Source organism: Phacochoerus africanus, chromosome 1 (genome assembly GCF_016906955.1).
Source record: "Phacochoerus africanus isolate WHEZ1 chromosome 1, ROS_Pafr_v1, whole genome shotgun sequence".
NCBI lineage: Eukaryota > Metazoa > Chordata > Mammalia > Artiodactyla > Suidae > Phacochoerus > Phacochoerus africanus.
In genome coordinates, this window is record NC_062544.1 from 226,907,585 (window position 1) to 226,922,203 (window position 14,619).

At 45.0% G+C, this 14,619-nt stretch overlaps 1 protein-coding gene across 8 annotated transcripts in view; it reads right to left on the minus strand.

Moving 5' to 3' along the window:
• SIDT1 (SID1 transmembrane family member 1) overlaps positions 1-14,619 on the minus strand; it is a 96,894-nt gene that overhangs the window by 21,507 nt on the left and 60,768 nt on the right. For all 8 annotated transcript variants that reach the window (XM_047792243.1, XM_047792235.1, XM_047792253.1 and 5 more), the window contains 7 exons: positions 8,006-8,077; positions 6,550-6,695; positions 5,730-5,803; positions 4,641-4,707; positions 3,146-3,219; positions 1,793-1,916; positions 1,473-1,590 (listed from right to left, as the gene is read on the minus strand). In XM_047792243.1, the coding sequence (XP_047648199.1) occupies positions 1,473-1,590; positions 1,793-1,916; positions 3,146-3,219; positions 4,641-4,707; positions 5,730-5,803; positions 6,550-6,695; positions 8,006-8,077 (675 nt within the window). The remainder of the gene's footprint in view (positions 1-1,472; positions 1,591-1,792; positions 1,917-3,145; positions 3,220-4,640; positions 4,708-5,729; positions 5,804-6,549; positions 6,696-8,005; positions 8,078-14,619) is intronic.

Consider the following 14,619-nt stretch of genomic DNA (forward strand, 5'->3'; position numbering starts at 1 on the left):
AGCACAAGTGATTCTCTTCCTTCTTCCTAACATCTCAATACCAATTCAAATATCTGAGCTCCATTTTTTTTTTTTTTGTCTTTTTAGGACTGAACCTGCAGCATATGGAGGTTCCCAGGCTAGGGGTCCAATCAGAGCTGCAGCCACCGGCCTATGCCAGAGCCACAGCAACGTGGGATCTGAGCCACGTCTGCAAGCTACACCACAGCTCACAGCAACGCTGGAGCCTTAACCCACTGAGTAAGGCCAAGGATTGAACCCATGTCCTCATGAATACCAGTTGGGTTTTTTAACTGCTGAGCCACAACAGGAACTCCTTAGCTCCATTTTCTATTCAGAATGGCACATCCTCTCAGCCTATTTGCTTTAGCAAAACTACCTGTACCACTGGCTCCAGGGGAGGGTTTCTTTGGTTTTATGGTAATACCAACTCCTTTGGCACAGTGACTGGTGTAACAACCTAGGCCTGAGCTAACCAGCACATAGAGAAAGATTCTGGAAGGGGCTCATGGCTATGTAGGCTATTGAGGTGTGTATGTGTGTGTGTGTGTGGGGGGGGGCGGAGGGCATGGTTTGGAAAAGAAGTTTCCTTGCTCTCAAATGAAGGCTTCTGGAAGCCAGCTTGCTTCCTTCTCCCAGGCATCATGGCGGGGAGATAGGGAGCAAAGACCCACTGAAACTATTTTCGTTTGTTGGTTTTTTAGGACTGAAGGAAGTTCCCAGGCTAGGGGCTGAATCAGAGTTACAGCTGCCGGCCTACACCACAGTCATGCAATGCCAGATCTGAGCCTCAATTGCAACCTACACCACATCTTGTGGCAACACGGGATCCTTAACCCACTGAGTGGGCCAGGGATCAAACCTGCATCCTCATGGATACTAGTCTGGTTCATTTCCCCTGAGTCACAACAGGAACTCCCACTGAAGCTATTTTTGCCACCACGAGGGAAGAGAGCCTGAGGAGAAAACCTATGTGTAGGCTGGGTGCAGTCCAGGGGATTGCAGGGAAATGGAGTCTAAGCCACCAGATAAACCACCCACAAGGCCTTTCCAACCTCTGCATGTTCATATAATGCTAGCTCATTATTATTTACTCCAATTTGAATTGGGTTTTCTGTTACTTTCAACCCAAAGCAGGCAAACTGCTAAATTAAGCCAAGCTGCACTGAGGGAGCTTCCTCAATGGCTGTTGGTGGGTTCTACCTGACCTGCTGCCTGGCCCATTGCCCACCTGCAGATCTAGCCATGAGATCAGTACTCAGTGTTCACTGTTTTCTAGTCCAAAGGTGTTCAGAGAAGAAAAATGGTACAACATGGGGAAACCATGCCCTGTGTCAAGATGCCCTCAGATCACTTCAGCACACATAAAATGTCATTTAACTCTTGCAAGCATGACCTTGGCATTTTTGAGAGGGTCCCAGGATAAGACTCCTACAACTCAAATCTGTGTAGCTGATGTCAATTGCAGTTACCAAATTGGAAGTTGGAGTAATTGGGGCAGACGTGGTAACAAGCGCTGAGCACCCCTTCCATCATCAGTGCGACGCCCATGGCATAGAAGAGACCGAAGTGTTTGGGAATCCCATACTCCTGCAAAAGGAGAAAGAGTGGTCAGTGGAGACACACTCCTTGATGACTATTAGCCACAGGACCTCCACACTCCAGCCCTGTGTGGTTCATTACACGTAATCCATCGTCACCTGTCCAGCCAGATGCCCCCCTGCTTTGCAGATCCCTTTTGGAACCCCAGTGCTTCCTAGCACCCCCTTCATCAACCCCACCCTCTCCTCACCATGGCAAAGATGTCCTTGGCTTCCAGGGCTCTTCGATGGAGAATATCCCGGCGCAAGACTATCAGCAGGAAGAGGCAGCCCAGGAGCACGTGGCCCAGGTTACTGAGAATGTTGTTGAAGGCACTAAGGGGATGTGAGTCCACAAGAGGGTCAAGGCATTGAAGAGACTCAGAGACTGAACAAAGACTTGTTGAGCGAGTGGAATCAGCATTCAGGGTTCTCCACTGCTAACCTTTCCATAAGATTTCAGGACTTCAGAGGTCGTCTTTAACCTAACTCCTCACGTTAGGATGCTGAGCCTGCGAGGATGTGTCTGCTCCCTCTCACGGCTGCCTGCTTGGCCTCCCTAATACCCACCCAGGCCTCTCTCATCCCCATGACATGAGGAGGGAATGATCCTAGAAAAGAGAGCCGTTCTGTTTCTCAGCCACACCATGAGAGTGAATTCACTTAGTTGGACCCCTGTTTTATGTCAATAATCAGCCTCGGAACCTTGGATTTCAGAAGTGTCCTCTGGTCACAGCCAGCTGATTTATTTCAGGAAACAGAGACTAGTTCAGTTCTGGATCACAAAGCCAGGCTCCCAACTGCCAGGGAGATGTTCTTTCCCCCTCACCGTGTTCTAGAGCATGGCCTGGGAGGCAGCAGGCCTGGGTGTGAGTCTGGGGTCCTTCTGCAAGTCCTTACCTTTCTAACTCAGCCTTAATATCTTCATCTAAAAACAAGGGTGATAACAATCCTATTTATCTCATGAGGTTGTTTAATGGATTGAATGTACCAGCGGCTCATGCCCCTGGACTAGAGTCATTACAGCTCAGGGACCTGCTCTTTTCAAAAACATCCCTGCCTTGTCCTCATCAGGTCATTCTTGGGAAGGTTTCCGGAGCCCCCCCACCAGCACCCCCCACAGGAATGGGAGAAGCCTCCCTGGTATCAGCTTCTGGATTTCATTCCTATTTACTCTTGAGGTAGTTAACTGTTTTTTTTGTTTGTTTGTTTTTGTTTTTGTTTTTTGTTTTTTTTTTGTCTTTTTAGGGCCACACTCGTGGCATATGGAAGTGTCCAGGCTAGGGGTCTAACTGAAGCTGCAGCTGCAGCCTATGCCACAGCCATAGCAAAGCGGGAACCGAGGCTCACCTGCGAACTACACCACAGCTCATGGCAATGCCAGATTCTTAACCCACTGAGCAAGGCCAGGGATTGAACCTGTGTCCTCATGGATCCTAGTCAGGTTCATTACTGCTGAGCCACAATGGGAACTCCCGTTTTTGGTATTTTTAAAGATGGAAATAGCCATGTTGCACACAGAGAGGTGTCTCTCATTGCGTGGGCAACCAGAGGACTGGCCTTACCTCAGGACGCCCAAGGGATGAGCACAGAGGAAGTTGTAGTAGCAGATGTCCTGGTTGCCAGTGACGTTGACCACCTATAAAATGAGAGCAAGGAGAGGAGATGCAGTTTTTCTCCAACCCCTGAGCCTGAAACCACAAAGAGCAGAGAGTGCTCACAGTGGTCAACAGTCAGTGATTTACAGTATAGCCAGTGCTCCCTCGCAGCAGGGGATGGGTCATTATCTTCCGCCTTTACACAGTACAGACATATTTCCTTTCAATGCTACCATCTTGCTTTGAATTGAAATATTCCGTGTCCCTCATTATATGGCCTCAAAGCAGAATTCAACTGAGTATGTTTCCTTTGTTCTCATTACAAAAGGACTTCAAAAGGATGCTAACACTGGGGCCTGCTTATTAGGACTATCATGGCATGTCCTATTTTCTAGATGAATCCTGAGGGGAAGGAGCTGTCCCCATTACTCTGCATGGAAATGATAACCACAGGGCAGGTAGACCAAAGGAGATGGATGGTCAGTTTTTCATATTTATCGCTGTCACTAAAAACCTTCCTTGACCACAGCACAGCTGTATCTTTTAACAGAGCCCCCAGATATTCAGAGAATATTTAGGTTACAAACTGTGGTGCTCAAACCTTATAAAGTCCTTGTCCTACTCATGTATTAAGTATGAAACTGGTGAAATATTATTAGACTATTGGTGCTCAAACTTGGCTGTACACTGGAATCACTGGGAGTTTAATAAATACTGAAGCCTGATTCCCCTCTTGGAGACTCTAAGTGGGGTGGGGTAAGCTTGGACACTGGGACTTTAAAAAGTTTCCCAGATGATTTTAAAGTACAGCAAAGTTTGAGAGCCATTGCATTAGAAACATCTTTAGTCTGGCTTTAATCTAAATGGACTTTGTCACATGTTGTAGATCCTAGAGAAGGTGACCTAACCTGGACCCTAAAGTTCTATGAAGGTGCAGTGAGGATTCTCAGGCTGTTTTAATTATTATTTTTGTTTGATTGTTTTTCTTTAGTTTTTATATTTCCTTTTTCTTTTAACATTTTATTAGTTTTGTGAAGCTATCTTTATTTTTACAAAAAATATTTACCCTCAATGAACAATCACAGGTTAAATCAGAATCAGTTTTTTTGTTTTGGTCTGAAACTTTATTTACTCATCATCTCAAGATGATCAAAAGGTCAGATGGTAAGAAGTAGACATAGTTGATAGATACCAAGACTGAATGAGTGTAAGGTAATAATTTCAGCTTGATAGACAAAATAATACAAGGGGTCCTGGGTCCTTCTGTGATAAAACAGCTGGAAACTAGATAAAACATCAAAGACCAATGAGAAATCCATTGGAAAATCCACTGGAAACCCAAACCCAAATGGGGAATTAATTCTTGGACAGAGCTCAAGTTATACCTTTCTTTGTAGGTCACAGCAAAGATCTCTCCCTGCAGTATGAAAGCTGGGATTCTGGGGTTCGGGGCAGCACTTACTGTCTGGTAGGTGATGACTAGCTGGATCACAGGCAGTGCATAAAACACAGCAATGGTAATGATGTTCCTTTGCAGGCAGAAAGAATCAGAAATGGTTATTTCTAATTTAATAATGGCATCTTTGCTCGTTTTTTAATTTTTTTTAAAGAATTCTTCCTCCCCATAACTTCCTGGTTAACTTACAAAAGTGATTAGAAACTGATGATATGGGTTTCTATTTCTCCACTCTTCCTCTCATACAATCATTTGTAACAGTGTAAATAATACTTGCTTCTGGTTTAACCAAATTATTAATGGGGGCCTATCTCTTTAGGATACTGTTAGATTAAAAGTGGTCAGAGAGAGTAGGGAATGGGTGATGGAACACATGAAGGGGATGTGGCTCTCTTAGATACATCTTAAACGATGGGTCCCACTGTGGAATCCCATGTAGCCTCTAATGTCCCTTGTTTCTCTCTAGTAGCTATGCCCAAGTAAAAGGGCATTCTTCCAGAGAAAAGAATGGGAAGGGCTGTCCCAGGTGTCACTGAAGGTTTCTGAGGGGAAAGAGAGGACCCTGCCATGCATCTCAGACTCTTTCCTTGGAGGGAGGCTGCACCTGCGTCTATGACCACCACAGATCTATTTATCATTGGCTGGTGCTATCTCTTCACTCAGAGTAGTTTCCAGCCACCCAAAGATGCTCCAGGCATCTCATCCCTGAACTCGTTGTCTCTTCCACAAGCAAGTCCTGGTGAGAGGAAGGAATGTCTCCATTTTCACATGTCTCATTGACATTTCACATTGTCTCAATACAGTATCTTTCTGGAAGAGGATTCAGTGTCTCCCTAAACATATGGGATTCCAATAACACTCTTATTTACTTATAATTTGTATTTATTTAATGTGGGGCTGGTTGCCTCTGCTAGTTTATTTTTGTTTTTCCTGTGGAATGTGGCATGAATTCTTTGAACATCTATACCTGTGTCTCATTAAACACTGAAACCTAACTTGATTCATTTATGTGAATCACAGGAGTGATTGTGGCTTTTACAAAGAAAACTTTAATTTTGCTAAAGAGAACCATAGTCCTTCTGGTCACCTACTCACCAAAAATAAATCTTATATTTTTTGCTGATAATCCTCCGGTCCTTCCTGGACAGATCTGACAAGTAAAGGAACATCTGGGATGCCAAATAAAAAGAGGGTACAAAACTTGAATTTCTGGCATAAGATACAAAGGAGAGCTTTACACACTTCAATCCCTTTTTAGGGATTAAAATTCTTTAACAAGACTTTTCTGTTAATTTTGCTTTTCCCAGGATAATTTTAAAAATCCTAGCATTTCCTTTGGCTTTAAGGAAATTGGCTGATGTGCACAGTCTAATGTGGGCAACCTACTGGGAGTCTCAAAAGCTTCTTAAAGCACGATAATTGATTTCCCAGTTTGCAGAGATGTCCACTGTGTGGTTTTGAATTACACAGCTGAAACTGTGCGATTCACCTTCATATCTCTTACTGGGTACAACACAATGTGAAAAACAGAAGCCAGAAAGAGATGAACTTTACTCCTGAAGGATTTCACGTACAGAACCAGGGAGTTTTTCCAAGTACACCCTTCAGATGAATCTTTTCCATCTGGCTGGGTCCTTCCCCCCCGCCCCCCACCACAATCAGATGCTTAAGACCCTGAGAGCATTTTAATGCTCTGTTCTTGTAATTCCTCTCACTTTCTCCCTCCAGAAAGAAGAGTTAATTAATCATGTTAAGTTTTATATAAAACCATGTTAAGTTTTATATAAAAAGCCCCCCTGGGAAATTTGACTTCCCCTGAAGGAAAAATAAAATAAAGGAAACTAAGGCATTGCTGAAGTTGTCTTCAACTCCCAAACTTTCCACCCGCTGGAAGAGTACGGCCAGTCAGAGGCACCTTGGTCCGGATGACGTTCTTGTCGCTCTCAATGTCGGGCATGGTGTCAAAGTCACTCTCGTCTACGGAGCTGTCCGTGTCTGACGGGCACGGCCGCCCACCGTCAGAGGAGGACATGTGCCTGCCAGGACTGGAGCTTGACTCATCTGAAACAGAGAAGGCTCGTCTGCCTTCCCAAAGCCGAGAGGCACCCACAGAGCCCACGTCTCTCTGCAAAAAGCAGAGGTCTGACTCATTCTCAAAAACCAACTCCTTACCCACATGTTTTTCTCTCAATTCCTCCTCAATGGACTTCTAATTTTCCTCTTCTCCTATTTTTACATGTAACTCGTCTATTTCTAGGGCCGAATATATAACACAGGGGCATCTGCTCTGTTAACTAACTTGGATGCAAAAATAACATTATGCTTACATTTCATGTTGCATATTTTAAAATATGAACACTAGCATATAAACATACACATGCACGTGATTATGTATAGCATCTACCACGTATATGTGTCGGCACCCACATATCCAGCAGCTATACATTTCTTGTGGATAAGGTATTTGCACACGGAAATCCCCCACATGCCACCTCTATGGTTATATAATGAAAACAACATTCTCAGGAAGAAGAACCCTTGTGTTCCTGTGAATGTTTCCAGAGCAGATGGGAATTTGTGCAGCTTAATGAGCACATGAGCTGAGCCTACCTTCCGCTTTTATTTCTTCTGTTCAGATGGTAAAAAAAAAAAAAAAAAAAAAAAACCCTAAACCCTGTTCTTGCAGAGCCAGAAATACGCCTCCGGCATGGAGCCCACATGCCTCTCACAGTTAGAGAATAACAGGGGGACAGGTGCCCAGTCCCTCTACGCTGACAGCTTAAGGCACACCATTCATAGGCCCACAAGCAACATGGAAGTGCATGGAATCATCAAGGCATTTGGACTCTTAACAAGATAGGGATAAGAATTCTGTCCCTTTCAGGCCACTTAATAAGCCCGTGGGAATGACTGGGTGGCAGTGAGCAGGTTCAATTATGAAGTTAGCCCAAATGGAAGATAGTTAGGCTTCAGCCGTGTTCACCTGCAGCACAGCCTCAGTCTTCTGATCGCCCTTACTCCACTGAAACCTGAGAATGAAACAACTGGTCAATCAAGGCCGGGCTCCCTGATGCATTTTTCATGCCCTACACTCTGGCTGGGTATGAAAAAATCCCCACAAGAGTTGATGGCAACTGCCATAGAGAATTCGGCTCACGAGTGGCTGACAGACCCAAGAAACAGAACAAGACTAGAGGAAGCTGGAAGGAACCTTCCAGATCATCCAGCTAATTCATTTTATAAATAAAAGACAGTCTTATACGCTGAGCGTCTTGCCCACTCTCACAGTTATTAGCGGCTGGAGGCCTCTGCAGCCTAGTCTCTGGAGAATCGGGAAACACTTCCATGAAAGGACTTATTGTAGGAAATACCTATTGCCCCATAATTGCTTCCTTCAGGGGTGCTGGCAGCAATGGGATGTGACACCGACATGTTTCCAGAGCCTGTTAAAAGAAAAGCAAAGGGGCAGACACTTTAGTTTTAGTTGCTATAAAGAACACAATTTTTTCTTTCTTTTGGTCTTTTTAAGGCCGCACCCATGGCATATGGAAGTTCCCAGGCTAAGGGTTGAATTGGAGAGGCAGCTTCCAGCCTACGCCACAGCCACAGCAACGTGGGATCCCGTTGTGTCTGCGACCTACACCATAGCTCACTGCAATGCTGTATCCTTGACCCACTGAGTGAGTGAGGCCACGGATTGAACCTACATCCTCCTGGATACTAGTCAGATTCGTTTCTGATGTACCACAATAGGAACTCCGAAAGAACACCATTCTAAGTAGTTTGAATCATCAGGCTACAATATTTTAAATTTAATTTTATTTTTACTCAAATATAGGGGTGTGCTTGCCAACTAATGGTCTGCAGGCTATATCTAGCCTGCCACCTGTTTTTGTATGGTCTTTGAGCTGAAAACAGTTTTAAAATTTTTAATTGGTTGGAGAAACATCAGAAGAAGAATATTTTAGGCAGGTAAAATTTTAAATTTCGGTATTTATATATAAAGCTCTACTGAAACACAGCCATATTCATTTGAATATGTCTATGGCTACTTTTGGCCACAATGGCAGAACCGAGTAGTTGCGACAGAGATTGTATAGCCCACAGAGCCCAAGATATTTACTATTTGGGACTTTACAGAAAAACTATTGCTGCTTTCCATCTGACAATATTGCAGAGTCACTAGAACAAAGGAGCACACGGCCTGCAATCACTGTGAGGAAGGCCACCACTGAACAGAGACACCAGAAACAAACTTTTCTGATTAAGGCACAGTAATTCAGAGGTTTATTTGTCACAGCCCTTAGCAGTATTCTAACTATAGGCAGGATAAGCCCTGGTGGGAAGGAAATTACTGTACTCCTTGGAGCAAAAAGTGATAACATGAACTAGGGATGTGCAGGAATATGGGTGTGTGGGGGACTTTTCAGAGATAGAATAGCATATCTGCTGGCAGTGAGAGAAAAATATTCTCTAAGATGATACTCCTCAAACTTTCCCAGTGAAGTGCTCCTCAGAACAGGGCGGGTGAACTCATTCTTCTGAGAGGCTGGGGGTGTCATCTGGAGCCACCTCACCACAGGCACCAGAGACTAGTACCTCCCAACCTTCTCCCTGGTTATTTGGAAAGGTGCTGGCCCACTGGGTTTAGCCACATCTGAGAATGAGGAGGAGCAGAGACCACAAGAAAGTAGGCAGCTAGGTAGAGTCTCTGACTTAGGACCACAATATTTACGGGAGCCCCAGTCACCTGCGGAGATATCTGGGGACATTTCTCTGCTGCCTCTTGAGCTCTGTCAAGGATCTGAGATATTGTCAGGCTGGTTGGAATGTCAGTAAAGTATCTTCCTTCTGAGAGGTGAGATTCCTTGTGTCATGCTACAGGCAAAAAGTCTGTGCCTTGACTGGTCAGCCTCTTGGACTATTGCAGAGGAGTGTATTTTCAGGGAAGACTGAAGATATTCTATAACATCCTTATTGTAAACAGACATTCATTTCTTCATTGAAGGTAGAGTTTCTTGGAGTTCCCATTGTGGCTCAGTGGTAACGAACCTGACTGGTATCCATGAGGACATGGGTTTGATCCCTGGCCTTGCTCAGTGGGTTAAGGATCTGGTGTTGCCATGAGCTGCAGTGTAGGTCAAAGATGCAGCTTGGATCTAGTGTTCCTGTGGCTGTGGTGAAGGCTGGCAGCTGTAGCTCCGATTAGGGCCCTAGCCTGGGAACTCCCTTGTGCCGCGGGTGCAGCCCTAAAAAAGCAAAGAAGAAAAAAGGAAATAGAGTTTCTTATAGTTTACATTAATGCTACAGCATGCAACGCATGTAAAAGAACCAAAAGCCTCAAACAGTCCATCATTTGTCACAGTCAATTCTCTTTATCCATCTCTCAAACTTCATTTCCACTGGTGGGCAGTAAAAACACTCCCAGTTTTGTGAGCCAATCTGTAGGCTTTATCATGTTTTTACTCTTTGTGTCCCCATTCATTTCCTCCCTGAAGAAAAATAATTAAATCTAAGTTCAAAACATTTAGCCAGGTGATGAGAGACACATCAATGGCCTTGAAGACTCAATTTCCTTCCTCTTTTTGGTAGCTGAGCCAAGAGCTGGCTCAGCTGGACAGCAAGGCCTTTGGCTAACACAGCAGTTCTGGCAGGGAAGGCTGTTCCCAGGGCTCTCACAATGCAGACTCTGGCCCTCAAAACGCAGCCTCCCTGGCATTGTTCCTAGGCTTGGCAACTCCTTGATATAGTTCTTACTATTTAGAGAAAGTAGAGGTTCCCTGGCTTTTCTTGGTCTCACCCATAAATATGTAACACGGTACCAACACCATCTGTGCTTTTCATCCAATTCAAGGCAAAGAAACCGGTTACTTTCAGACTCTCAAGTATGAGAGATTCAATATTTTAAGCACAATATCAGTGTTATGGGAAGATGCTGTGTACAGTTTGACTGCCTGTTTTTGGCCCAGGACAGCTTTGGCCGTGGTGTTGGCATAGAGCTGTGCTGCCACTGCCCCTATTGACTCTAACAAGTACCAGCACTACCATTATCACACCACCAGTACTGCTGGGACCATTAATGCTTCCGTTACTATGATCACCACTTCTGGCTGATGTTTATTGAAAATTTACTGTGTATCAGATACTCCTTTAAGTTTTTTTCAAGAACTGACTCTTAATTTTTCAACAACCCTACAAGCTAGGTCCTATTATCACCGTTTTCAAGATGACAAAGGGAGGGACTGAGAGGTCAAGTTATTTGCCTGGAGTCACTCAGATAGTGAATGGACAATGATGATTCATTGTACTGGTGTTGGTTAAAACTTACCTTCTGAATTGAAAAAAAAAATGGAAGAGATTGCCCTTCTACATGTGAATAACAGGCAGCATGTGAGTTGCTTTCATGGAATGCTTGTTTTTCAAAAGAGACCAGGAGGTTGAGACTCATTTGCATCTCCACTATTATAAACTCACATTGAAAGAGGTATCTAAGCACAATCTTTGCTTTTTTAAAAGTTTGTTTATTTATTTATGCTTTTTAGGGCTGCACCTGCAGCACATGGATGTTCCCAGGCAAGGGAGTGGAATCGGAGCTGCAGCTGTCAGCCTACACCATAGCTCACAGCAACGCTGTATCCCCGACCCACTGAGCAAGGTCAGGGGTTAATTGAATCCACATCCTCATGGATACTAGCTGGATTCATTTCTGCCTCACCACAACTGGAACTCCAATTTTTGCTTTTTTGGATGGGCTGCTGCTCCTTGCCCGTGACTGCTTATTGGGTCAGGCTAGTATCTTCTTTCTGTTTAGGTCACTGTGCAGGGTCCACTGTTAGCCTTATGCCCAGATGATGTAGCTTTCATGTTTCCCTCAGTATTTTTCACATTTTCCTCTTTTCAAGCCTAAGTTCCCTACTTCAAACTATTAACTTAGTCCCCTGGTTTATGATGTAATTAAAAAAATATTAAATGTGCAAAGAGCAAGTGAAGAAAGATACTAAAATCATAAACCCGAGTTTTTGGCATTTTTCTATTTGTTCCTAGACAGCTCTCTCATACAGAAAATATGTGTGTGCACAGGAGAATGCTTAAGCTCCACTGTGGGAGGGGGATGAGGTGCCTAGGGGAGTGTGTGTGTGTGTGTGTGTAATCAAACAAAAGACAAAGAAACGCAAAAACTAAAATCAAAGCAAGCGAGTTAACAAAAACAATCACTGCTTTGTCAGGTGACAAATTCATTAAAAAGAGAAAGCCAGCTGTGCTGGTTGTTGGCTGATTTCTGCACTCTGCTCTGGCTCACTATCCAACACGACCTGGTTTTGATGTAGTTGCTAGTCCTTTTCACCCCAAGGCAGCTAACACCCATGGTTCTGTGATGGACAAGAGCACCTTGGTTTTCATGTGCAGCACAATTGCCAGCACATAAAAATGTTTCAAATCTGTGCACTTTTCTATGCACGATTAAAGAGGAGATTGGCCAACACAGGATAAGAGTATTCCGCTAACTCTTCTACAGTCTTAAGCCTTCTTAGAATGCAAAAACCAAAGCACTGCCTCCCAAACTTCAAATATGATCGATGCTCCCCAGAGGGCAAACCATATTTCTGTAACTGTATGGTATTTAGAAAGCAGAATTAAACACAATATATCAGTTGATACGATAGACCAAGATGTTCCATCTGGGAATAAGCAAACATGCAAGGTCGTGAAGAAGGAAACACGTTCTAGTGTGATTTTCTCTGTGCGGGAGCCCTCTGCCATCTGCCTGCTTTCCTAACGTAGAACAGGATATGCTTGCATGCTAGCCTTTTATGTTAAGTGCTCTATGTGAGGGGAAAAACTTCATTTCATTTTGAGCACGGTTGGCTCTTTCAAGGCTGTCACACATATAACCATCCTGTCCCTTTCGTCTCTGGACTCAGGAGGTTGGAAGCTGAACAGGGAGTCAGAAACGATGTGAACCAGCTGCCATGCGATTTCGTTTTCCTGTAGGCTGGCTACCTAGCCCTGTCCTGCTGTGTTTCAAAGGTTGAGGAGAAAAGGAAGAACACCGCTAATCATAGCAGAAGTACAATCCTGCAAAAGAAAAATTCTTCTAGAATAAAAAAACGGGGCAAGGGGAGTTCCTGCCGTGGCGCAGCAGAAACGAATCCGACTAGGAACCATGAGGTTGCCAGTTCCATCCCTGGCCTTGCTCAGTGGGTTAAGGATCCGGCGTAGGCCGGTGGCTACAGCTCCGATTAGACCCCTAGCCTGGGAACCTCCATATGCTGCAGGTCGGCCCTCAAAAGACAAAAGACAAAAAACAAAAAAACAAAAAAAAACCGGGCTAGGAAAGTCAAGGAAATTTGGAAAGAGCAGAGTCGAGGGTCAGGACCAGTGCCTGAGACCAGGTGCCGCAGAGCCTGAGGACGGCCTGTGCTCCCGCACTGCTCTGAACTCGGCATTCCGCTTGCCTTATTCCTTCTGGATGCTGCTCCTGGCTGGGTGGCGCATTCAGGAACAGCTCCAGCCAGGGAAGGAGCTGACTGGCTATTTGGTTCTTAAATCTACAGACTTGTTGGGTTTGCCAAGCTCTCTCACTTGAGAAAGTATCCCCCTCTTAGGCTGCCCCCCGGGGTTTGTGGTGACAGCTCATGCTGGAGGCCTGTGAGGCACCTTCTTTGCTCAAGGTAGTAACTGAAGTTCCATATAGGCTCTGTAGCAATGATGGGAAGTGTGGGGTTTCTCCACTGATAGAGCCACCGGAGGAAATGCTTTTAGAAAGCAGAGCCTTGCCTAGGGCCCCTCAGATGACCACTGAGGCTCCTGTCTTAAGTACTAAGTGACAAATGGAGAGTGCAGTGTCCTTTCATACTACAGTAATAAAGTCTCTTCATGGTCTGCAGTTGCCCTTTACCAACACTATTTCCACTTCACCTGGGCTCCAGGGCTTAGCGCCTTCCTTATCCCATGAAGTATGACAGAACCTCCTTTGCTTTTTAGTTCAGTTGGAGCCCACGTCAACATTTTGCCAAATACAACTTAAGAAACTGCAGGCAAATCAAAGAAAAACAAATGCAGGGGCGCCGACAGATTTTCCAAGTACAGCCTTCCTCTCATTACAGAACCACAACTGAGCTGCCAACCACTTGGCCTGTTATAGGCACCTGGGCCATTTCCTCCACCTCGGGCAAACCTAAGGTGAAAGCATTAGGCCAAGTTGCTCAGAGGTCTAGCTCCACACTGATTTGGGCTAACAGCAGGCCAAATTGAGTGGGAGCCCCTTCCTTTTTCAGACGCTGCTCCTGGCATTATTTCTGGGCACCAGACCCCAGGGCATGTCCTGTAGCTCTGAGCTCCATTAAACTTCTGATGGCCCCTGTGGTCACACTGATTCTGGCCCTTGGGAGAGAAAGCCTTCTGTATCTTTGTTCCTCTCCAAGGCTCCTCCTCAGAATGTCTTCCATTAGTTTTCACATGAGGCCTCTTACTTGTTTCTGTCTCATGCTCCAGGCTGGATTCTTAGTGCTCTGTTTCATATGATTAAGAGTCACTAACTGGGAGTTTCCATTGCGGCTCAGTGGGTTAAGAGTCTGACATAGTGTCTGCGGGGATGCAGGTTCGATCCTTGGTCTCACTCAGTAGGTTAAGGATCTGGCGTTGCTACAAGCTGCAGTGTAGGTCGAAGATGCGGCTCAGACCCTGTGTTGCCGTGGCTGTGGAGTAGGCTGGCAGCTGCAGCTCTGATTTAACCCCTAGCCTGGGAACTTCCATATGCCTCGGGTATGGCTATTAAAAAAAAGTCACCAGTGATCATGTGCCATCTTTCCCTGTAGCCTCTCTGCATTACAAAGATGCCTTACTTCCTCCAGATTTCAAAGCCTTTTGTGGTTCAGGGATCCTCACCTGCCTGGCAGCCTGAAATTTGAAATCAATGATTCTCACCTAGGGGTAGGGGTGGGAGGAACGTTTTGCCCCTGAGAGGACATCTGGCAATGTCTAG